Source organism: Eublepharis macularius, chromosome 1, assembly GCF_028583425.1.
Source record: "Eublepharis macularius isolate TG4126 chromosome 1, MPM_Emac_v1.0, whole genome shotgun sequence".
NCBI classification, from domain to species: Eukaryota; Metazoa; Chordata; class Lepidosauria; order Squamata; family Eublepharidae; genus Eublepharis; species Eublepharis macularius.
Window position 1 is genome coordinate 27479732 of NC_072790.1, and position 26152 is coordinate 27505883.

Below are 26152 nucleotides of genomic sequence, written 5' to 3' on the forward strand. Positions count from 1 at the left end.
TGTAATCCACTGTCTCAGTGGACTTACTGAAAGGTGGACTCTAAATAACATAAACAATAAACCACCCTGATAATGTCAAGTGAGTTCTAAACCAAAGGATACGCTATGGAGAAATGGATTATCTACATGAAGGGATGATCACAAAGTTGGGCTCTGTGGCACTTAGGGGAATAAGTACTTTGCAGCAGTCGAACTGGAGGGTTTATGCATCGTGTTTGTGTATACACACCGTGTTTGACTATTCAACACCCGAAGAATTTTGAGACCGTAAAGAAAGAATGTCTTTGTTTTTCTCCTTCAAATACTGAGGATTTATATTTCTTTGAGGGTTTTTAAAGAGAAGGTGACCAGTTTTAGCCCCTGAACAGATTAGCCTGAGAGGGCTGGTGAAATTTGAGGAAGATCCTCCCCTAGTTGCTTAAATCATAGTATGCTCTCCTTGCACAACAGGTTACTGCCTCTGAGCCGCCGAACCAGCTATGAGTAGCCCAGAGGAGAAAATTTGGGTGGGAACACAGTCAGTATAAGGAAATGTTTTTGTACTCACTCTTCCAGCAGCAACAAACTCCACTAAACCAGCCATGAAATGACTGCAGAGAGAAAATACCTAGATAATTGTCTCCTGAAAGCACTAGTCTTTGTGCCCCATCATGATATAGCCAGATATACAGTGCAATCCTAAGCAAAGTTACACCAGTCTAAGTCCATTGAAATCAGTGGGCTTAGACTGGAGTAACTCTGCTTAGGATTGCACTCATAGTATTCTTAGAATATTAAACAGTAGACTGGCAGCTTTAGGCAAGATGTTATTGCTGTATTTATTACACTCTTACATCTGCAAACTTCAACTTTTTTGTGGGTTTCATAAAAATGGGGGGGGGGGGGAGAATAAGAATGCAGTAGAGATGTGTTCCATGAGCCGAACTCTGTGGTAGTCAGGTTCCACCCTCATGCATTGGAACTTAGATGAGGCTAGTCCATCATATTAAGATGATGTGACAAGTCAACTTGTGTTTTTTATCATGTCAAAAATTAGCCCAGTGTAATAACCAATTAACAAAAATATCCTTGGTATATTTTATTGTTCTTTATCATCACTTGTGACATCATATGCTGGACTCAGTGCAAGACCTCCATGCAAAGAATTGAAGGAATTTTTTTTTTAATGATAGCAGCCATTGGCCATGAACTGTTCTAGAATTTGCAGCAGTTCATTAATCACATTTACTCCCATATTGAGTTTTCCAGTTTCCTAGTCCTTCCTGTTTTCTTCATAAGTGAAAAAGATCACCAAGATTTGCACCATTTTGTGTGATTGATAGAAATCAACGTACTGCTTTAGTGGGGTAGTAGGAGCAGTAGGAACTGTAGTGTTTACACTCACATGGTTGATATTTGGCAATGGCATTGGGCTCGTAGAATCCATAAGGTCCATGGATGAGCAGCCGTGTCCAATCTTTAATAACTTCTCTCTTAAATACTCTAATCTGTTTGTAATTGCTAGCTGATCCGCTGCTGCTTTAGTGTATGATGGCAGATTGGAATACTGTAGTTTAGAGATGAGCATGAACCAGGGAAAAAACCAAACCATGCGGTTCGTGATTGTCACGTTTCACAAACCACGGACTTTCATGAACCTGCCCCGGTTTGTGAACCAGTTCGTTTGGTTTGTGAAAACATCACTTCCGGGCCACCACTTCTGAGTCAGCAGGAGATCCTTTCGGGTCAGCAGAAGGTCTGCAGAAAGCCCATCCCCCGTTGCCTAGGAAACTGATTGATCAGCGCCAAGCTGTCTGCAGTGACAAACTGACAAATGAACCAAACGAACCGCCCTAAAGTTCATGACGGTTCGTCAGAAATGGGCTCTGATGAACTGCAGGTTTGCGAACCATGAACTGGCTTGGTTCATGCCGAACTTTGGTTCATATTTTGGTTCGTGCCCATCTCTGCTGTCGTTGAATTCTTGTCCTACTTCAGAAAGTATAGAGAAGACGCCTTCTACCACTTCTCCAATAAACCTTATATTTTTGAACTGGGGTGATGGTGGCATCGATAGATAAAATTAAACTTCTTGAGCCTACTGATTTAATGCTGAATTCAGTGGGATTTGGAGTCAGTTGCATGAGATCACAGCCAGACAGTGCAGTCCTAATCCGTGGGCTTAGACTGGAGTAACTCTGTTTAGGATTGCGCTGTTAGTGTTAACACTGTTATGTTTTGTGTCAGTTTCTGAGAGGTGGTGAGAATCACATGTATTAGGCGTGGAGTATGTGGCGTATATAAACTCCATGTTTTTGAGTGAGTACTGACTTATTTTAAGCAGAGAGGTAAAATTTCTGGAAATGTGGAGGCTATGGCAATGCTTCTCAAGCAAGGTCAGAGAACAAATAAATACAACATTTGAAATACTGCAAAACATTCCAAATATATGAGCCCAGATACCACAATGGAAATATTTATTGATTTGGGATATGAATTTTATTTTGTTGTTTAAGTAAGCTTTATTTTGATTTGATACTTGGATGTTGGGGAAAAAAGATTAGATAATGCAAAAAAATTTACTTTTTTCTTATGATGCAGGCTGAAGAGGGGGGAAGAAAGCAGCTCTTTATTTTTTGACAATAATTGAATTGCACTCCCCACCATAAACTTTTTTTGGCCTGTAAACATTTTCATTGGTGGGAGTGTCTTGGGAACTAATTTAGAAAAAAGGTTGGGAAATTCTGGTCTGTGGGGAATAATGGTTTGGGTGTAACGAGCTTTTGCCCGTGTCTGAAACTAAGCTTCTACCAGCCAAGAGAAAGATGTATCTCTCTCCGGGAGAGTTTACAGCAATTAGTTTTCAGACCTGTCAAACAGATAAGTTCTTTGAACCAGCTGTTTATCAGTACATATATTTATTTTGCTTTGCTTTGCAACTCTTTATCAAACACACAGACACCTGTCTAGAGTTTATTTCACTTTATTGAAAATACACCCTAGTTTTTTAATGAAGCAAGTAATCAAAATATAAATGGCTATTAATATAAATCCCATAAAAACAGAACACAGAAAGGCAATAAGAAATAAGTTTGCTAACATTTCTTAATAAATCCCAAGTTTAACATTGCTCAAAGTTTCTATGAAATACATAGGTAAAGATAGGTTCTCACCTAAATTCTCTCAAGAGATTTCTTCCATCAGTACCCTGCCATACTATCTGTGTTTGAAACGTTATACCTCATCATATGCAAATATTTAAGGTCTATTCACATGATAGCACAAACAAATAATGATTGGTTTGACACTTCACTGACTATTCATAATCTCCATAGTATAGCCTTCCAATTAGTGAAAAATTATGTCATATTCGGATCTGCAAAAGAAAACTATAAATCTCTGAAAAGTGTCAGGAAAAGTTAAGTTGGGCGGTCACCAATGGTTGAATCTCTGATAGAGGAACATCAATCTCGATAGAGTCCACTATTTTAATTAGCTGTCAATGGATGAAAGCACGCCTGTTGAATTACCTAACACATAGAAAAAAATACACAGACAGTTCATACAAAGTTTAAAAGTTCATCTAGAGAATACAAGAGCTTGGCCTAGTATTGTTCAGTATTGATTATTGTCATGTGATTTTAATCTATATTGGCATAACATGGGGGGGGGAGTTGAAACACATGCAATAAATAGTTTCCTATCGAATTTACACCTTTTCCTGCTTTCATAACATTAAAATGCAGCATTTCTTAACGTAGCACAGGGCTTGACAAATCTTAGATACCAGGTCACCATGGCGTCTAGAAATTTCATGCGGTGCTTAGTATTTTCAGCAATGACTTTATTTATTGACTGCACGTATGTCTTATCTTTCTTCCCCCAAATGGCTTGCATCTCCATTCTCATCTCCATCCTAAAAACTACCCTGTGAGGTAGGTTAGACTGAGAGTGTGTGGCTGGCTGAAGGTCACCCAGTAAGCTTCTATGACAGAGTGGGAATTTGAACCTGGGTCTCCCAGATCTTTTATTGGGGCATCCTTAAGCAATTCCCCATTTTCCACTGGTGGAAAAAGGAAAATGTCCCCTTAATCAGCAAAATGAATGTTGGGGACCTTCAAGGACTGGAGGTTGTCATAAGGCAGGGAATTAGCTGAGATTGAACAAAAAAGCTGGCTAGCATCAGTGTGCTTTGTTGTGGGACATGAAAATAAATGAGCATAAAGTTCTTGTCATCTCTTGTTTATATACAAACTTAGCTTTACACCATTCTGTGGTGGTGGATGAATTCATTTCTTAACCAGTTGCTTTCTGTACTGGCTCCAATATTAAATTAAATGGAGTTTTTAAAAGCAAAAATGGAGTTATGGACAACTGGGGAGACGTTAAGCTAGGGTTAGAGGTTGACATTTTGTTGTGGTCATGACAACCAGGGTTACTCCTACATTTATTTTGTACACTACGTTTTTGTTACAGCTTTAATATACTGTGAAGAGACAATTATTAGGTTTTGTGGTAGCAATAATTAGAAATTTTTGGTTGTTGAAATCCAAAATCTTAGAGGCTGAAAAATTAATCTGGTTCCTGAATTTTTGGGCTGGATCCTAGAGCCAAAGAAAACTTGCCTGGCTCAGGATATAAAATTGTAGTATTTGGCATATTTAGAACAGGGGGATTTGCAATGTCAACAGGTGCCGTTGGAGGTATTCTGTATTTTTAGCTAGTCTCCAGGGGATAAATGCCACTGATGTGACATTTTCATTATATTTTTTTATACAAGAATCTAACGGAAAAGGAGAAATCTTGGGTGAGTGGGTGTGTATTTGTCTTATTCTCATTCTTATAGCCTTACTCCATTTAGCATAATTCCCTCTCCCACATTTAAATTACATGTTTTAGTCCAAGAGAAGATAATTACCAGAGAAAATAGATGTCTGAGATTTACCTGTCATTAGCTTCTCATTCTTTGTAAGTCTTCTCAGAATCTTCCCCTTTGGTTGCTGGTAAAAGCAAACTAAAAAATCTTTTACTTGCAAGTACTCAAATGGTAATGCTGTAATGACTGCATTTACTGCATACAGAATTAAATGATACTGCCTTATTGCTATGTACTAGTGACTCGTCCAGATTTTTTCTGTTTCTTAAGAATTATTATTTAATAATTATTTAATAATTATTAAATCCTTACTCTTTTATCAGGGTCTGTTATAGCTGATGCTAAGGGGGATGTTCCAAGCCTGTTTTTGATGATTAAGTTGACTTCATCATAGACGCGTGCTACTGTTCAAAAGTAGCCATCTCATAAAAGCCAGGGGTTTGTATTGTTGAGCGTTTCATACTAGAACTTCAGATCCCCATTCTGCTCTTGAAACTCAGTGGATGATCTTAGGCCAGTTATACACTTATCCTAATTTGCCTTACAGGTAGGGACAGATAGGCCTTTAAGTGCGGTGGGATGCCCCCCCCCGAGGTCCAGTGGTCTACCCCATGCACACACCTGGACCAGGCCAGTCCCTGTAACATAAGGGAACTGAGCCCTACCTGTGGTGAAGAAGGGGGCAATGCCTGACCCAGTCTATGAGATGGCTCCTGGCCCACCAAACCCCACGAGAGCTGAAGAAGGAAACGAGGGAAGTGGCGACTGGCTCACCCATGGCGATAATTGGTGCCCAGCTCCCCTGAGCCCCATGTGAGATGGGAAAAGCAACACCTGACAAATTGGTTAGACAGGCTTCCTCTTCTTCCTTTTCTCCCCTCCTTTGTGAGCGAGGTGAGGGTGAGCTGAGGGAGGGGACCTTTTCTAGGGTTTTTCACTCCTAGTCTGAACTTTCGCAGGGTTGTTATTACGATAAAATGGAGGAAAGGAGAATTATGTAAGCTTCGGGTCCTCATTGAGGGGAAAGGTGGGGTATAAATAATAAACATAGCTCAAGATGGGAGGCCAGATAAAAGTTATCTTGGTGGGTGGGCGGGAAGGAGAGAAGGAAGCAGGGAAAGGTGAAGGGAAGCCAGGAGGTGGGAAAGAGGAAAGGATGTTTGGAAAGTCATTTGGGAGGAAATGAGATGCGGCTTGCGAGTCCTTGCATATTCCCCACTGTGCAAATGGGTTTGCCCTGGTGAATGGCATCGCACAACAGGGCCACAGTTTTCCTGGGTTGAGACTGCTAGATGTAGAGAAATAGGGGAAGCTGACGACCGGCTGCGGGAGGAGAGATAAAAGTGGGTTGGGTGGTGGGTAGGAAGGAGAAAAGGAGGCAGAATATGATTTCAGAAACAGTTGAAACTTACATCCATGATACAGGTTAGGAGATGTCACGGACTCACGGTCTTTTAGTTCCCTGTCACATTTTCTGATTTTGTATTATTTGGAAGCCTGAGTTCAGAGCATATTTAATCCTAGATATGGATAAATTATATAACAGCTTCTGAAGGGATTTTATTCATTCCCATTTGGGTAATTGCATGGTGACTAGCATAAGCTTCATTATGTAATATTTTGCATTTAGTTGATACTATTCGAACGCTATTTCTGTTTTCTTCTCTAAATAATAAAGAAATATGCCACTTGTGGTTAAAATACCATTGGATTGTGTTTTAAAAGATGTGACCTTTTTGCATCTTTTAGAACTTTGTTATAACTTTAGGCAATTATTTTCTCTACTATTGTGAATCCAAAAAAAGTGGTTCCTCCTTACATGAACTACTACCGTTTCTTGGCCAAGAGTCAAAAATGAACAAAAAATCAACTTGAAATTGTAGAAAAGATTTTTTTCTGGCAAATGACATGTGATTAACAATATAACAGTAAATGTGAATATTGATACAATTCATTATCTGCAAAGCAAGGTACAATTTAGTATTGAATCAGTTTGGGAACTTGTAACTCCCACTCGGCTGATGCAGCACCCACGTACTTCGGCCCAACATTTGCCATCATTTCCAAGGAAGACTGTCTGGGCAGTTTGATTTTCTATGAAATGGATTTTGGGTCCATGAATATCATCTCATCAGCTGACCTGCATTTTTTTTTCTTATTTTTCTCTTGAACTGGGTAATACTAACAATAACTATGCTGCCTGATACCGGACATTCATCACCTGTTTTCTACACATTCTTTGTCTTTTTTGGGCAGTCATGGTTCCCATAGGGGTATAATACCCTCATAAAGACATACCTTCAAAGACATCTAAAGCATCTTATATTGATACTATGCTGATAGTGTGCATTGCACTGGATTTATATTTATAACCTGCTTGTTAAGATGTTCTTACCTTTCCACCTTACATTTCTTGGTGATGAGCAAACACTTTTCTGTCAGTTTTTTCTAAGTTCAAGGAGAAATTCTGAGGCATTGTATACTGCTGCCTGTCTTCTTTAAAAGATGGATAGAGAATGGGGATGGGTGTGTGCGTGTGTGCATGTGCATGCAATGCTCAAATGCAACAGAGAGGAGCAGGGGTAGGGGCAGCATCAGAGCAGGTGTGCACAGGAATGGTGTGTATGGATGTTGTTTTTGCAGCACATGCTGCAGCTGGACGCAGGAGGCATTACTGCACTCTCATCTGGAAGCAGCAGCATTAGTCACAACTGTTGCTTATAAAAAACATTTCCTATTCTCATATCCTTATTACTATCAAATTGTAAAAAAGCAATGAAATAAAAGACCCATCGTGTGTGTGTGTGTGTGTGTGTGTGTGTGTTTGTGACTAATATTTCAAGTTCTATTAAATGAGAAATGAAAAAGGGGTCACTGATCTCTTCTGTTTTTTGAAAGAGGTCTATGTATCATGTTTATAGTGGTTATGATCATGTATAAGCTGCTATTTTTAAGAACTGTTGCCAGATTATAAAACTTTGAAAAATGATCTTTAAAATAATATACAGGTAATAGATGGTAATGCTATGAAAAATGTGGCTGTAAATCGACATTTCAGTAGAATTACATGTCTCCCCCTCTCCCCCTCCTGCTTTATGATCTCTTACTAGATTTTCAACCAGAGTGCACAACTCCTAGTGGCTTAATGTTTTTAATAAATACAGCTGCTTCTTTATTACAGGTTCCAGTGCTATGGATGGGACTGTTGATATGCATTGTGCATTTTGTTGGTTTGAAAGTGAGAGACTCAAGTTCCAGATCCTTTCTTGACCATGAAACTTGGATGTAACTTTTTTTAACAAGGCCTGGTTTCCTTCACAGGTGACATAGTGTTAATAGTTCAGTCTTAAAATTGAGGCAGGAATTGCTAGCGGTAGCAGGTATTCAAAGCCAAGGTGTGCCAGGGCTTTCAGCACAGAGAGGGGAAATTGTGGGAAGATTCTGGTCCACTGGTAAGATTCTCCACTCCCCCCCCCATTCCAAATATTGGCTGATTCTGCGCACGTTGGATAATGCACTTTCAATGCACTTTATCAATCGTTTGAGGCGGATTTTTTGTTCCGCACACAAAAAAATCCGTTCCAAATGATCTATAAAGAGGATTGGAAGTACATTATCCAATGTGTGCAGAATCAGCCATTTACAACTCTTGGCTTGCAGTCCATGCCCTGGTCATGATGGAATGATTTGAGGACATCAACCCAGGCTGTTTTGTGTATTTTTTCATTTTTATATTTCATGTAACTTAATATTATTTAAATTTTACTGTATTTTTAAAACTACTTCGGACCCTCGTTGTGCATGCAGTTGTGCAATAAAAAAAATCTGTATCTAAAACGGTACTCAGAAAGGACCTCGTTCTATGTAAATGATTTTTGAAAATAAGCCTTTTTTTAAAAAAACATCTTGAATGGGCTTCTGGAAGGTATACTTGTACTGTTTCCTAATAAAAGGATCACCAATCACTGTTCAAGCCACAGTGTGGCACAAGGCTATGAGTGAGTCGCTAACTTGGTAACTTTTTCTAAAACAAATGAACATCCTTGTGCCAGCACAGAATAACACAGTTTCTCCTTTGGCATACCTTCCTCATGTTTTAGTAATAAAAAGCTGAGAAAAGTGCCATTTGGCTGTATTTTTAAACATTTGCCAGCCAGTGGTTGGCTTCTGACTGATGATTATTGCTGAAATAAACTAAATTATAGGAAAGGGACATATAGAAGTGCTAGTTCATTGCTTCCACTCTCCGAGGAAGTGAGTAAAGTTAATCTTCCATTAGAATACTTGAGACAATCTTAGAAGCCTTAAAGAATTAAGTTTTGATTAAGTTAATGCTTGACTGTTAGTATGAGTAGTACTAATTCTGTTCAACCAGATCTTTCTTGGAAATTACACATCTTCCTAGCAGGAACTACGGCAGCATATCTAGGCTACAAAGGCAGTATTAGTGGAACTGGTGGTCACAAATATATGGTGGCAGCTCACCAGGTTCTTGCTTTCCACAAAGGGCCTTGGCTGGCATATCTGGAATATCTGATGAAATGCAAGTCTGGCTATCAGTTTCACTTGACCACAGTTGGATTCAGGAGTACTCCCAGGTTGATAATCTGTTCAGGGAAAAGGTGATCCTATCCATAACAGATTCCGTACGAGTGGTGACCCACATTGCAGGGAATCCCCTAGCCCCAGTTGGAGTGCTCCTGTTCAGGGCTGGAACATCATGCTCATTCCGTTCTGGGGGTGGCGGTGTTTAAGAGGATTGCAAATAATAAGGACATCCTCCCCTTTTCCCTCCCTCCAGGCATTCCTCTGGCCCTTTACTACATAGCACAAAGTAATAGGAGGACTTTGATTGTCTAAACATTTCTTTAACAGCGGGGGCTTGAAGCTTAACTTCCCCTCTCATCTGTGCTGTTCTTGCTCCCCCCCCCCCCCAAACCAGGGTCTTTTATTGCTGCATAGCAGAGGGTGGAGGAGGCTTCCTAAAGCTGGAAAAGGGGACAAAGTAGCTTCTTTCCTTTCCCCTCCATCAAAACTCCTTCTTTCTTCCCCTCCCAGCTCGAATCTTTGAGGCGCTGTAGCTTTCCAAACTGGCTCATGTTTAGTCTGAAGCAAAGTCTTTCTTTCCCTTTCTCAAGTCTCTGGAGAAAAGGTGGAGGCGTCTGTCTCTGTGAAGGGCTTGGAAGATACTGAGATGATGGCTGCTTTTCAAATTTCAGGCTTCCAGAGATCATTGCACTATTCTCAGCTGTGGAGAGGGACAGAGGTGGCAATATCCCTGCTGCCCAGGGCCTGCCCTCCCCACCTCGAGGCCAAAGGCGGTTTATTCCCATAGCTAGTGGTCGTTGGATAGAGTGGGGGCATGTGCTTGCGTGGGCCTCTGATCCACTTTTATATCGATTTGGGTGCTGGGAGCCGCTTGATGGTATCCGTACCGTATTAGGCATGCTTGGAGGAAACTTCATAATGGCCTCAGGAGCTTCCTGGTATTTTGGCTGTAAGATAGGGCGGTTCAGAAATTCAAATTACTGCACTTGGGGGCCCCTAAATGAGAGTAGTTCCTCTAGTATTGTATTGCTACCGGGGTCACAGATAAGCTTGCAACAAGGAACAAAATCGCTTTAATTGTATTCCAGATCTTAAGCTTATGAAATTACTGGCATTTCAGAGCTTTAGATGCATACCTATGCTATAGTTGTATTCAGCATTTGAGTCAGAGCATAGTTTTGGAAAAATACAGTAAGCAATTTTTTCTCAAAAAAGAGTTTTAGAAAGTAACTCGGCATCAAATAAGAGTTTCTTAAGAGGACCTCGTATGTATAATTTCTGGCATTGTGTTTTGTTTGCTTGATTCTTGTTCCATTACCCCTTTCAGTGATTGAAAAGTAAATGGCTTTAAGCTGTCGAGCCAGGAGTCAACTTTTTTGTTTCTTTTTTTTTAAAAGACTGCCTGGCAGCGAAACAGGAAATGCTGGTATAAGCAGAAAATTCTTATGGTGGTGTGGGTGACAGACAGTGGAGCGAGCAATTTATAGCCCGAGAAGAGGCAAAGTGGCAGACACTCAAAAATAGCCAACATTAACTCCTGATTATTGAATACAGTTTAAAAATTCCCCCAGAATTTGCATCCAGAATCTGATAGTTCAACTGTACGGAGTTGCAGAGCAGAAGCAGGCGACCTTTTTCACCCAAGTGCTTTAAAAATGCATTTCCTACCTGTGAAGAAGACATGGGTGCACTAGCGGACAAAATGGCTGGGGAAGCTGAAGATTGTGCTTGGAGCAAGCTAAGCCCTAGTGGCACTGCCGGAAATCTCTGGGATTTGCCTTGGACTCAGCTGGTGGCTGTGCAGGTCCTTCTCCCACTCTGCTTGCTCCTGCAGTGCTGCCAGCACCTCAGGTGCTTGGGTGGAGATCTAGTCCTGGGCTCTGAGAAAAATGGTCTGGGGTGCTGCTGTGGGCATGCATGCCAGGGGTTGCCCAGCCCTGTGATAAAAGTGAGCTGTAGTGCTGGAAAGGGCCATCAATTCATAGGTGACTTATGGCAACCCTGTAGAGTTTTCAAGGCAAAAGACAAACAGGTGGTTTGCTTTTACCTGCTTTTGCATAGCGATCCTAGGCTTCCTTGGTTGTTTTTAGCTAACCACTAAAGCTGTTTTTGGAGTTGCAGACTGATTCTGTGTGTGGCTAATCAGATGTATGCTCCACTGATTCTTACTTCCAAATAAACGTGCAGGATTGTAAGCACAGTTACAACAGAACTATTTTCAAACATTCCAGTTCAGGGCAAATTAGAATGAATTAGAGTAACTTAAGCTGCTTCTCCTTAGGTATCCCCCCCCCCCCATGTGGACAGCGGGAAACCCCTGCTGTATTGGCGGGGCATCCACACATTGTCATGCCCAATCCGACTTGTGCGGCTCCTGTATCTCCATCCTACCCCGTAGAAATGAATGGAAGAAAAACCTCCTTAAATTGGGGAAATTGCTGAGTGGCTATGTGTGAAGCATCCATGTAGATTCTGCTTGCAGCCAATCTGGAGAGGGTGCAGAGCTAAGTTAAGCAATGTGGCTTTACAGTGCAGCTCAGCGGGGGCGGGGTGTGTGTGTGTGGAGTTTGCCACATCTGTGCCATGCAACGGAAGGCAAACGGGGAATGGTGGGCTGGGGGCAACAGCAGTGATCGCAGTGCGGCGTATGGACACTGCCGCCACCTGCTTCCACACTGCTCGCTGCCGATGCCCTAAGCAGTCCTAGTTTTTTTAAAAATGGATAAAATGAGCTCATTCCTTTTTAACGTCAGAGTGTTCCACGTTGTGTGTCTTCATGATGCTTTGAAGATGGGTGGCTTCCTCTTTGTGACATGAGGCAGACTCGCTGGCTGTATTCAGATGTCAGGTTGGGGCTTTTTTTTGCATCCCACACTTCCACCATCCCTTGAGTGCAGAGCTTAAGCTGAAGACTTGCTGACTTATTTATTTATTTAATATAATTATAGCCTGCTTTTCTCCCCGGTGGGGCCCGGAGGTGGCTTTACATCGTCATTCTCTTCTCCATTTTATCGTCACAGTAACAGCCCCTTGCGGTAGGTTAGGCTGTGCGAGAGAGTGGTGAGCCCAAGGGCATGCAGCGAGCTTCCTTGGGAGAGGAGCAGCTTTGGAAAAGAGAATTCTGTGTCTAACGGCATGATTGATGGGGGGGGGTGTGGAAGGAGGGAGATGCAAATAAATTCCAGAACTAGTAGTCACTTGGCTGCCATTGATACCTCAAATGGATTTGGGGAGAGAGATTTTCCTTCATTATAACTGCATTAATAATATAGTCGCTGTTATTTGGAAAGGGAACCATTTGGAAAAGCATCTGAACTCTCTAGTGTAGATAAATAAGGCAGGAAACATACGGTTGTTAAAATGCCCGCGAAGAACCACGGCCAAGATCTTCATATGACTTCTTTCTTTCCTTCTGCAGCCGATACAAAACACTGTCTTGCAAAGAAAACGCCCTACCTAGGAAAACGTAAAGGCATTTCCAAAAATACGCGTTTTTCTTAAGCTTTCTGTACATTTATTGTGATAGAGTCAAAGCTGTGGGTTGGAGGGAGTGGCTGGGTGATGTATGGATCAGCAGCCTTGCTGGAAGGAAGCAAGTCCACATTTATTCTGAGCCTGAACCTCCCGGGGGGCCATGTGTGCGGCAGGGCTTTCAGTTCCATAATGGGAGAAAGGTAGGCTGCAAACACAATAATTCCTCATTAGAGGTTTTTTTAAAAAGCCCAAGTACCTAGCATGTTGAAAATGTTCTTAACACTTTTGTAGTTTACTTCTAACGGGCGACATCAACACGTCTTGTAGGATAGCGGCCTTAGTTCAGCTACCAAGTATATGAAAACTGTTTTCTTAATTTGGGAGTCTGTATGGTTTATTTTAGTAACACTGCTGATAGAGTAACTATTAAACTGTTTATTAGATAGTGAATAGTGAAATGCAATACTTTCAAGAGTGACTTTTAATATAGCATAAAGTGTAATAAAATGGGTGTGTTATCTTTGTGTATATTATTAAAAAACAGAATAGAGCACCCTATTGGAAATGTAAGGAATGCCAAATTGGATCCTCATGGATCTATTTAGAGCTCTTCCTTCTGCCTAGTGTAGACATAACATTCACTGATCTTGTACCACGTTTTAAGACTTTGGGAGTATCTTTGGGCCTGCGTCTCTCCCCCCACCCTTTCTCCAAGGAGCTCAAGGCAGTTACATCCTTTCCATTTGGCAACCCTTTGAGGTAGATGAGCGGGCTGGCCTAGGATCAGATGCATGGCTGAGTCAGGATTTGAACCTGGATCTCCTCGGCCCTAGTTTAGCACTCAAATTGCTCCCCAGTGCTGGCTCTCCCTGGCCTTTCACCGTTTTGTCTTCAGTGACATGATCTGTGGATGGTTTGGTGCCAGTGTTTTGAAGCATGGTCAAGAGGTCAGGGAACATTATGTCTTCGTTATGCTTCAGGGGGGATTTGGCTGGCTGTGGTTGTGTTTGATTGCTTCAGTCAAAATTGTGGCTTCCAGACTGCACGGTTCCTTACTTGCAGCTCTTAATAAATGTAGGAGATGCAGAGAGTGAGCACTGATTTAAAACTGGTCAAGCTAAGGGCGTCTCTCATGCCATGAAGATTTGCCCTGGAGAAGTACAGCATCCCAAGAGGTGTGGGTAAACAGATTTTATAATTGTGGGAAGAATGTTGCTGTCTTAGACCACCAGAACGTCTAACAATATTTCAGATATGACCAAAGTCATTTTATAGATAGGTGACTGTCTAAATCTCAGAATACCGGACCAAGCCTCAGATGGTCAGTCTGTCACATTTTGATCCTGCTGTTCTTTAGAGATGCTCAGGAGAGTGCACGTGGTCCTCCCTTTCCTCACTGGATCCTCGCGGAAATCTTGTGAGGTAGGTTGGCCTGCGAGTGTCTGGGTCAAGAACCCCAACAAGCTTCATGGTCAGATGGGGATTTGAACCTGGGGACTCCCGGTCTTAAGTCAGATGCCACGCAGTCTACAGTTTGCAGTGTCTCATATATGACTGAACTAGGATGGGTCGTCACAAGGGAGAGGGACCTCCTAGCACAGCAGCATTGGGTGTCTGAATTGTCCTCCCGGGGAAGTTTGAGTGGCCTCCTGCCTCGTGGTCTTTTGAATGGGATTTGGCCCTTTGAGGGCTTTACTAGAATGGTCCTTTGGTTCCTTTAATTGTCTGTTGATAAGATAGGAAGCTGTTGTTGGGTATTTATAGTGCTGGCCAGAAAGGTGGGGCTGTAAATGAAGTAAATAAATTTGTGATTATTACCATTATAACCTGAAAGATGGACAGGTTGGGTTTAAAAAATTCTTAATAAAGAAAATATAAATGACTTTCACAACAGTCTTGGGCCTCTCCAGCTAGAGACGCTTCATAATTATGTAACTTGGTCAGGTGGTGGAATTTTGTCACTCGTGGAGGTCATGATGGAGAACACAATAGAGAAAATTACCCCCCCACACACACACACACAAACACACACCTTCCTCGCCTTCCTCCTCATTTCTGTTGTTGGGGGAAGGTGACAAGGATCCCTATACAGACATTATTGGAAACCAAGTTGTGGATATTCGTTTTCAATGAAGGAAGAAAATGAAGTGGAGATCTAATGAGGGCTACTACAGGGTTGACTTCAACAAGAAGCTGCTGCCTTTTCTTTCTGTTTCTTTGTTGTAGTAATTGTCCTGTGCAAATTCTTAAATCCTAGTCAATATAACAGCAGAATGTTGCAAGTGGCTTGGTTATTCAGGGTGTTAGAAACTGGCCTGGCTTCCAAAGGTGCGCTCAGATGTGTTGAATGTGATCCTTGTATGTTTCCTTCATGCCCTATTAAACACTGTTATCTTTGGTGGGGGTATTTGACGCCTTTGTTTTTTTAATTTCAAGCCTGAAAGAATTATTAACTTCTTGATAATCTTTTCCAATTAAGATTATGAAACCCACTTGTAACAGAAGCCTTAAAATGAAACAGCGGCACCTTATCACATGAAAACAAATACAGCTTCTGCTTTGATTCCAGTTGTATTCAAAAGAAGTTTGCTTTCCAACCTAACGCGGCTACAGGAGTTTGCTATCTGCTCTATCTAAACTCACATTCAGATAGGAAATTTCAGTATCTCAAACCATTTAGTAACAAAATAGAGGAGTATTCAGAAATGATATTAAATTGTGTACCTGAATTCCTTTTCTATAGTGTGTAAATATCTGGCCTCTTTGTTTGTTACTGGGAGAAGAGAGAAACAGTTTGGTTTAGCAGCGTTGATGCTTAAATGGGCTCAGAGTTGTACTCGGGAAACTTTCTAGGCCCTAAAGCAAAGAAATAGCATGCATGTGGCAGGGGAAAGATGTTTTCGGATCACGTGCATCCTGTGGAGAAGGAAGATGATATCCCGAGACAGCGCTGGCCTCAACAGACTGTAGAGGCCAAATGTGCTTTTCTAACATCTGTGTAATGGGGGGGGGGGAGGGATTCCATCCTGTTGTCATTCGTCCAACAACTGCAAAGGGATTCTTCAAAGGTGCTTCCTTATTTCCGCACAGCTTTGGCTACCGGAGCCCTTCTCTGCCCTTTTTTTAACCTCTTCACTGTACTGCTTCATAGGCAGGAGGGTGGAAAGAATGAGAGGATTTGCTTTGTGGCTCTGGGTCTGTGTCACACGACTGGGGAGCAACAAGCTTTGAAGGCAGTGTGATCACCTTATGGCCCTCCTTGAGGAATTTCTCCCTCTGGCCATACACAACAGAAGAGGAAGACCCCCTATTAAAATGCCAAGAGTCATGTTCCGCTATAGAGCCCCGTGGCACACAGTGGTAAGCTGCAGTACTGCAGCCCAAGCTCTGCTCATGACCTGAGTTCGATCCTGGCGGAAGCCGGGTTCAGGTAGCCGGCTCAAGGTTGACTCAGCCTTCCATCCTTCCGAGGTTGGTAAAATGAGTACCCAGTTTCCTGGGGATGAAGTGTAGAGGACTGGGGAAGGCAATGGCAAACCACCCCGTAAAAAGTCTGCCAAGAAAACGTCGTGATGCGACATCCCCCCATGGGTCAGTAATGACTCAGCACTTGCACAGGTACTTGCACTCAGCACTTGCACAGCACTTTCACCGTATTCCACTGCCTGCATGTTTCTCAAGCCTGAGGGTTCAGGCAACATGCCAGTTAGTACACATACAGGAGACGTACCATGTTCAGTAGGCATCAGAAGGACCTGGTGAACCGGTGTTGTCCTCTGCAGTCATCTTCCACACCTGAAAAGTTCTGTGGAAATCTGGTAGCCCTTCATTTAAAGCCCGTGAGTGCAGCCCATGGTGCTCAGAAAGCTGCTTTTTAAACCCATTTATATTATCTTACCGGAGGTCATGCATGCCCAAGGTTGAGGTTGCTTTTTAATTGTGATGACTTAAGATTTGCCTTAGCTATTTGTGTCTGCATGAGGCACTGTGTGTTTGACAAGGGTACAGCACTTCATATCAAATTGCTCTTCATGCTGAATGTCAAGTCTGTGTTCCTCCTGAGGACTCACGACAAGTATACTAATGAAAAGGTGTAACACGCTGTGAACATGCCCAGAGTACTTAAAATTTATATCAGGTATATTCTGGAATTCAAGTGATTGAGCTCCCTGTTTGCCACTTTCCAGGCAAGAAGTTCTCCAGGCCCTCCACAAAAACTTAAATAAAAAGCAAGCTGTACCTCCTGTGCTGGTTGTAAGGAACTGACCTTGCAGGATAGTCCCCGTGCTTCCAAAGAGAAGGAACACTCATGGCCAGTCAATGTTTTGTTGTGTATCAGGCTCCAAGTTGACTTGGGGGGCAGTTAAAAAAACCTTGACTTCATTGTTCCTTTTTACAATGGTTATACGCAAGCAGTGGTTTTTAAGGATCATAATTCTTCGCTTTTAGCAAGTTTACTGATTCCGCCCCCCCCCACCCCCACTCTTGAGAGCCAGCGTGTTCTGTAGTGCTTAGAGAGTCAGATTAGGATAATTGAGACCCAGGTTTGAATCCCCACTTTACCTTGAAAGCTAGCCGAGTGACCTCGGGCCAGTCATTCTGTCTCAGCCCGACCTACCTCACAGGGTTGTTGTGAGGATAAAATGGAGGAGAGGAGGATGGTGTTAAGGCGCTTTGGGTCCCCGTTGTGGAGAAAAGTGGAGTATTAAATAAATTAAATAAATAAATAAAAAAATTCTGTGGCTGTCAACATAGACCAAGCTGCCAAGGAGATGTGGTTGTGCGTTTTGCTTTGTGTGTTGTGCTCTGTTTAGCTATGCTGGAAAAACAGGAACAACAACAAAAATTTGCATTCTAAGCCTTAAGCATGTTGGGAAGTAAACTGTAGTCAGACGCTTGCTAGAAAAGTAAGCTTAAAATTGCAGCCTTAGTCCAGAAAACCCTTGATCACTTTCTATTTATATTTTGCATTTTAAAAAAAAATCACAAAAGTATAGGTTTCATGTTTCTGCATGCCTGAATTATGTACTTGTTACCACAGTCCTACAAACACATGAACAGGCAGTTTCAGATTGGCAGAGGAAATTAGCTTACTTTGTGCAGGGAGTAGGAACGGGGATCTTCACCTAATGAGGTGGCTCTCAGGAGCCGATTCAGCTGGAAAAGGGCAACAGAAACAGATTTTAAAAGTTTAAAAGAGAATATGGAGTTTATTGGGGGATTGGGTACAATATTAGGAGGGGGAGAGGGACTGATTCTACTAGCCAATGTTAACAAAGCACAAGCAAGTCACACATTTCCAGACATCAACCAAAACTATTCCAATTCCAACTGCAGCATCGGTTACCTCTAAGATTAAAGTGTAAATGTGGGGAAAACTGGGAACAGGACAGAAGAGAAGTGAGTGTCTAGGCTTTCTAACTAGCAGAGAGAAGTAGAATACCAGCTATGTGGTGCAGTGTGAATTGGAAAATAAGGGGAGATCGATTAAAGATGGGGAGCAGAGATATACCTTTTCTAGTCTGCATTGAAATCAGGAGAGGAAGGAAGGATCCAGTGCACAGGAAGTCTGTTTCAGTCCATGGAAAATCCAGAGGTACGAAGTGATTTCAGCCAGGGTAAGAGAGCCATGGGGCTGGGGTGGCATGTAGGATCCAGAAACCAACTGCAAAAAGGTGGCTTATATGCACTTCTAGTTGAGAGAAGAAGATTGTGTGTGTCTGGTGTGTCAGGATTGAGTCCAGGCTAGAAACTTTAAATCATGGAGGTGATTTAAAGTGGAGGTGACCTTAAAACTTGGTTTCTGCTCAGGGCTACAACATATTGACCTGGTTCTTTTTCTTTTGTTCCCTCCTACCTAGTTGAGTATATTGTGGAGTATGATTATGATGCAGTGCATGACGATGAGCTAACCATTCGAGTGGGTGAAATCCTAAGGAATGTGAAAAAACTAGAAGAGGAAGGATGGCTAGAAGGAGAGCTAAACGGGAAAAGGGGCATGTTTCCTGACAACTTCGTTAAGGCAAGTATTTTACATTCACCACAGTCCTTTGCTGTGGCTGTTGTGTAACATTTAAGTGTTTAAATCAAACCCATACTGTTCCTTATTTAGGTTGGAGACCAGAAATGAATTAAACCGCCATATAAATTAAATTCTGGAATAGTGTTATGGGGAAGAAAAAACTTAGTTTTGGAAACTGATTTAGTTAGGGTTCTGGAGTGGGGAGGGCGGAATACAAATTTGAAATAAAAAAAAATATAATATAGCAAATTCTGGCAGAAAGGTAAAGATAACAGTACTGTATAAGAACACCCACTAAAAGGGGAACCCCCTGCAGAAATTCTCATCCCATATGGGGTAATAAACCTATCTAGATGCATGCAGAGAAAGGTGATGGTAAATATAATGAATGAAACCTCCATGATTTGATGATAAAAAAGGACAGAAAATAGCTGTTCCAGAACTACACCTTATCACCCACAACGAGATCCACAGTCTGAGTGCTTTAACATGACACTCTTGAATATACTGGGAATGCTTAGACCAGAACAAAAACAAATTGGAGTTAACATGTTGCATATCTGGTGAATGCATGCTATGCTACACAGAATGATGTTACTGGAATCACACCATACTCTTTGATTTTTGGACATGAGCCACACTTACCAGTAGATTTGTTTTGGTGTGTCAGCAGAGCGAGAGAGAGCCCTCAGAATTACCATCACTATGCAAGTAAGCTGCTTGAAAGTTTGCAGGAAGCCTACTGTCTTGCTATTGCATCTGCTAGAAAAAATACTGAAAGGAATAAGCATGTGTGATGGAGAAAATGGGGGATTTGCTCATCTGTTTAAGTGCAGTTCAGGGCTCAATGGGGCATCCACACCCCTGTGGTCAGTGACCTGGCCCTAGTTAGGCTGAAAAAAAGAGGTACCTATAGAAAGAAGGCAAAGGGTTTTAGCCTTAGCAACAGAGTCTGCCAGATCATTTCCTTTGGCTTCCATAATATCAGCAGTATTGTGAGCTGGACATTTAACATTAGCCAAAGAATAAGGTTATAGAACAGCATAAAGAAAAGCAGCAGTGTAAGGACTGTTTTTAATAAAAGAACCAATTGAGGTAAGAAAACTGTTGCCAGAAGGTGCCAGAATCATGAATATTCAGCAGTATAGTGAGAATCAGCACAGACAGTAGTAGCTTAAAACTTCAGTCAGGAAACAGATATGAGTGAGAGCAGCAAGCTCAGTGATTTGTGGAGAGCCATCGCCTGAAAGAAGGGCACTTTCAAGCACAGTGTGCTGAGAGAGAACGACATAGCCTGAAACTAATGTACCATAAGAGGAATGGGAGAAAGAGCCATCAGTAAATAATAGGAGATCACGTTTTGTGAGAGGAGGATCAGATAAATTGTGATGAGGAATAGAGGCAAGCAAACAGGAGCCAGAGAGTCATGAGACTGGCCAAAAACAATTGATATGTGTAATAGATTGAATGGGATATAAATTCTTCTTGGAATTAGAGGCTAGGCTAGAAGACAATGAACAGGTAAGGCCTCAGGGCCTCTAATTGCCTATCTCTTCTTTAAAGTCACCACAATGGTTTTAGTTCATATTGAGGATTTACTTGTATAGTCAAAGAATCTGCTCGGGAACAGCAGTTTCTACTCATGATACCAGAACCCTTCAAATGCAGTTGGAATGCAAGGACTTCATTTTGGGCTCAGACAATTAGCAAGTCATACTTCTCTCACATTCGTCCTCATCCTTACTCCGTAAGTCAGGTTTTCTAGTACCCATTTCGCAGACTGGAAAACTGAGCTCAAAAGTTCATGAAATGTTTTTCTCCCTAACACTTGGTGGTGTATCAAGGAGAAGCAAAAGGTGGTGAATTGATGACTGCAGGTCTCCACAAGTCCAGACGTATGCAGTTCACCGGTGCTAGGAAGACTGAGCTGTAAAGCGCAAGGAGAGCGTCGGAGCCGAGGGAGGATGAAACATGAAGAAGCCAGGGTTCATATTTAGTAAAGCGGGCAATAGTGAGATGCTAGGAGTTATGCTGGAGAAATAGTGCTTCCATCAAAGAACCTTCAGAATGAGAGGGGAATGGAGAACGCGAGGCTCAGTCACCTCAGCCAGGTGTGGTGCTGCTGCCACAAAAATGGATGCGTGGAGGAAAAGCTTGTGCGACAGGATCAAGCAAGGTTGAATAATAAGCATCACCGTGAGATTGGCCACAGCCAGACTGTTCATGAATAATCAAGGAGACCAAGAGCTGGAACAGAAGTAACAGCTTGCTAGAGAGACAAAGAAGACCCAGCTTCTGGAGGCCAAAAGTAGAAGCACGCGTAAGGACTGGCAGTGGTTGGCCAACTGAGCAAAATTGGGAATTCATTGACGACAGTAAGCAACAGAGCCAAGGAACTTATGAACTTACTTTTGCGTAGTAGCGCAAAGAAAAGAAAGATTTGTCTGAACATGAAAAGCAAAAAGATTCCTTTAACCATGGAAAAGGGTAAAACCCGGATATGCAACAGAAGTTAGAGCTAGAGTTTAGATTAAGACTCTTTATGACTCTTAGCAAGGGGATAAAGAGAGTCAGTAATGAAAGCCTCAGTAAAGCGCTGCCAAAAAATATTCACACATCGCACCAAGATAGAATCAGCAGGAAAAGTTAGGTCAGCTAAATCATGCCAAAGTGCGTGAAAGGAGAGGGAGAGATTCAGCATAGCCTTATGCAGAGATGTCCAGTTAAACTGTCATACAGTAAAACCCAGTTGAAGCAAAGAGGGAATAACAGAGGCAGTGCCAGCTTCAGTTTCAGAATTTAGAGGGCATGGTTAAATGCGAGGTGGAAGTTTGGCAAGATCAATAGCAATAGTGACAGATGCTGTTAAAAAGGCAACCTGCTTCAGAAGAATGTATAAGCTGTAATGAAGGTGGTGCCTAAGCTAAGCTCCTGCACAGACACATTAGCAGGTAGTGATGAAAAGAAGTGGAAGATCTAAAGCTACCTGATAGGTAAACTGAGGTATATTAAGATATACACCATCTGAGGAGCAGTAGGTATTAAAACCAGGCTGATAAAGAAGATTGCGTCCTAACAGATTGGTAGCACAGACGTGAGTCAATAGAAAGGCATATTCAAATCGAAAAGAACCCAGAGAAACAGAAAGAGACTGAGACAAAAGAAGAGAGAAGGGGACACGAGGGGTACCAGTAGCAGAAATACTTTTATTAGGTATGTGAACTTGAAGGCAGATGAGCAGCGTCAAAGGCTGTGATAGAAGCCCCTGTATCTGCTAAAAAGAAGAGATATTTTCTATATGCAGCTTACATTCCTCTGTTGTGGAGAGCGGCACTAAAGGAGTTAAAAATGCACCCGGTTCCCTAATATCTTTGTTAAAAGTCAGGCCGATCAAAAGAAACAAAATAAGGCCGAATCACTGGAAAGCATTGCTGGAGAGTGTGCAAAGAACCATTGTGGTTGATTAAGGCACTCATTTTTTTTCAATGGCCAGGAAGCTTACAACAAAAACAGACATTTAGAGAGACAGAAGAGATGTTGGTTGTTGTGGATTTTCCGGGCTGTATAGCCGTGGTCTTGGCATTGTAGTTCCTGACGTTTCGCCAGCAGCTGTGACTGGCACTTTGGTGCTACACCTCTGAAGATGCCAGTCACAGCTGCTGGCGAAACGTCAGGAACTACAATGCCAAGACCACGGCTATACAGCCCGGAAAATCCTCAACAACCATCGTTCTCTGGCCGTGAAAGCCTTCGACAATACATAGAAGAGATGTTATTTTAATCAGATATTTTAACATCTATATTTGTACTCTTTTAACCGAAGACTCTCTTAACTTGTATATTGTTTACCAAATAATGAAATGTTTTGTTTTATAAGTTTAAATGTGGTCATGGACCGTAAATAAACGGAATAAAGACTGCAACACCCCAGCCTCGGCTGCGACCTTGGAATCCTACTTTTAACTGAGGTGGACATCCTTGGCTTTGGCTCTGGTCCCTATAGCATAAAATTTGAAATTGCACTGGGCACTGCTGACCTTTTGTTGCCTTAGTCTGAGGGAATTGCTGGCAATGTTCAGCCACACTTTATAGTTTATAGTCCCCAGGAGCTTCACCTGGACGTTGCTTGCGCTCATGAATAACTGACCAGTTGGTTTAGGGGCCCAAACCTTTGTGATGGCCTCATGCAACTCCCTATAGTGACGGTGGCAGTAGACCACATAATTGGCATCAGGGCCTGAGCAACCTTGACGCAAGAAAGGTGCTCTGCTGCCAGCCAATTTGTTTCATCAAGCCACTTTTCAAACTGACTTGGGCTAACTAAAGCTTGCCCAACTGAAAGAGATCCATTTCAGAAAGGTCGTAAGTTTCACAAACAAGGAACTCATCAGCAAATTTAGAAAGGTTCTCAGTAGGCTTTAAAAAGCCTTTAACGAGAGACCATCAGAGGAACAGTATAATGCACTCAAGCTTATAGAGAAGGTTGCAGCATAACAGATTGATAGAAACAGGAGAGAATATGCTCAGACTGAAGAGGCCTATGGAGACAGGCCTGAAATGCTGAGAGCAGAAACAGTTTTGTCAGACAGAAAAATCAGAAGCAGATCAATAGATGTTTCTTGAGATCAGCTAGTCCAATAAGAGTCTCATTTTACTAGAAAGAGGTCGTTCCCAGTTTCCGGGGCTGGTAAAATACTAGCTGAGGGTAATGTGAGAGGACGCTCAGGATCCGGGTCATTATAAGAATAGGACTAATTGATGGTAAACATCCCACTCTGGGGTGGTAAGTAACTCCTTTTTGTTTAGCCTGCAGGCAGTCTTTCTAATAGAAAAGAACCGATCGGTATTCCAGGAGTCCATAAGGGGCCACTGAGTTTTAAAGTCTCCCTTAGTCAGGGGTGCCATTACTTCAGACCAAACCAGGTAAATACATTAAATTAAATGTATTTATATTTATATGAAATAAACTGAAGGAGGGGGTTGAAGTTTCCTGGTTAACTTTCTCAACTCCCCTGTTCCTGAAGGCGTCACTCCACTTAATCACACAAGAAGAATTGGGTTCGTCAAGGTGATGCTAGGGTCCCCAGGTGCCCGCCAGTGGTGGGCAAACTCCCAAGGATTTGTCCCACCCGGGATTTGATTCTTGCCCCCAACACCCCCCCCCCAGAGGTCGCCTGTCACTGGCAGACACCTGGGGAACACACACAGTGCACATGCTCCTGGCGGTGGGGGGGGGGGAGGGAACCTCGCTTCCGGGAATGATGTTGTCATGCTGGCTGCAGGAGTGTTTCCAAATCAGCCCCACGTAGAGCACGGGAGCATTTGTGCAGTCGGCATGACGACGTCTCTCCTGGAAATGATGTTATCGCTTATGTGCTGGGAATGCGCATATGGTCAGGGACACACTGTTGGCATGAGGTAGATGTCAGATCCCCCCCACCTCCTGCTGGAAGGATAGAAGGACTTAGCTACCCTAGGCAGTGCCTGGTACAACACACAAAAGGGCCACAGCCCCCTGCAACAGCCACCCTTGCGTTCACCTCTGAAGAGTGCTGTGGCTGCCGACCACACAGATTCCACTAACAGGCCATAGGACATTGGGTCCCGTGGCCAGGTTTTACTCACTCTCTCCACAGGGAAGACACCAACACAGGACAGCAAGAGTCTTTTAAGTCTGGGTTACCTGAGTATATTAGGTATGTATTAAATAGCGATGGGCATGGATCAGAGAAAAAACAAACTACGCAGTTCGTGGTTTGTTGCGTTTCACAAACCACGAACTTTTACGAACTCACCCCCCCTTTCACAAACTGGTTCGTTTGGTTCATGAAAATGTCACTTCTGGGCCTGCAGAAAGCCCATCCTCCCCATTGCCTAGGAAACTGATTGATCGTTGCCAGGCTGTGTGCAGTGACAAACCAAAAAATGAACCAAACAAACCAGTCTTAAAGTTCGTGGCAGTTTGTCAGAAACGGGCTCTGACAAACTGCCATTTCATGAACCATGAACCGGTGTGGTTCATGACGAATTTTGGTTCGTGCCCACCTCTAGTAGTAAACCAATAAACCAGGGATAGTAACATGCTGTACCGTATAACACCAGCCCTATTCCCATCAGACCTGCTGCATATCTTCAGACCAGGCCTGCCGCCACCAGACCTGTTCTGGACCAGATAAATAACGAAACCCAAAGCTAAAGTACAGCGTGGCAGTAATCATCTTTGTTGTGATGAGCATGTTTGTAAACTCTTGACAACTTCAGAAAATATATTAACAGTAACAAAAGCTGAAGAGGACAAAATAGTCTTCTCCTAGTGCCTCTTAGTGCCTGAATTACAGTAGTGTCGATGCCAGGCGAACAGTTCCAGAGAAGTGGCACCGTGACAGAAATTACCCGAGTTCCATTCGCTATCTGCCTCATCTCAGAAAGTAGCAGCACCGGTTGTAGACACGCCTCTCCATGGCTGGGCTGGCTGACCTGGGAAGAGGTGATCCTTCTGTCGTTTCAAGGGATTTTGGCGCCCAGCTTTTGGGGGCGGTCTCTTTATACTGCTTCAGCTCCCCCAGTGAATAAGAGGCAAGTGAACAGTCAAGTTGCTTCGCTTCGCTTCGCTTCTTGATTTCCTGTCATAAATGTGTGTTTGTGGGAGAAGTTGGCAGCTACTTCAGTACTGCTTAGATTGTTCAGTTCAATTAAACAATGAAACATTTCCTCTGATTTGAATGTTTGTTATAGTCCTTGGAGCTCTTTTAACAGATTCAGGTAGTTGCCCAAAGAGTGCACCAGCATTCTACATTAGCTTCCCAACTTTCAAATCTTTATTTATATGGTTGTTGTGGATTTTCCGGGCTGTATTGCCGTGGTCTTGGCATTGTAGTTCCTGACGTTTCGCCAGCAGCTGTGGCTGGCATCTTCAGAGGTGTAGCACCAAAAGACAGAGATCTCTCAGTGTCACAGTGTGGAAAAGATGTTGGCAGGTCATTTATATCTACTCAGGAAGGAGGGGTTGGGCTGAGTCATCCTGTAAGTTTCCCAGGATGTGGAATGCTAATGGAGGGAGGCCATTATTTATATGATCTCTTTCCGAAATGTTTCTTACACCCCTAAATGGGCAGATCATTAATTCCTTTTGGTCTTCTATGTCTACAATGCTGTTTTGCGTTCTTTTTTAGCAATAGGCGTTTGCTGTGCCTTGAAATTTTTTTCTATTTATTGCAAATGTGATTTTCTTCATATCAACTATCAGTAATCAA

General features: G+C 42.6%; 1 protein-coding gene across 1 annotated transcript in view; it reads left to right on the forward strand.

The window, feature by feature from the left end:
- Window positions 1-26152, forward strand: part of CD2AP (CD2 associated protein) — a 96643-nt gene that overhangs the window by 9711 nt on the left and 60780 nt on the right. The window contains exon 2 of the mRNA XM_054998650.1: window positions 18739-18899. Within this exon, the coding sequence (XP_054854625.1) occupies window positions 18739-18899 (161 nt within the window). The remainder of the gene's footprint in view (window positions 1-18738; window positions 18900-26152) is intronic.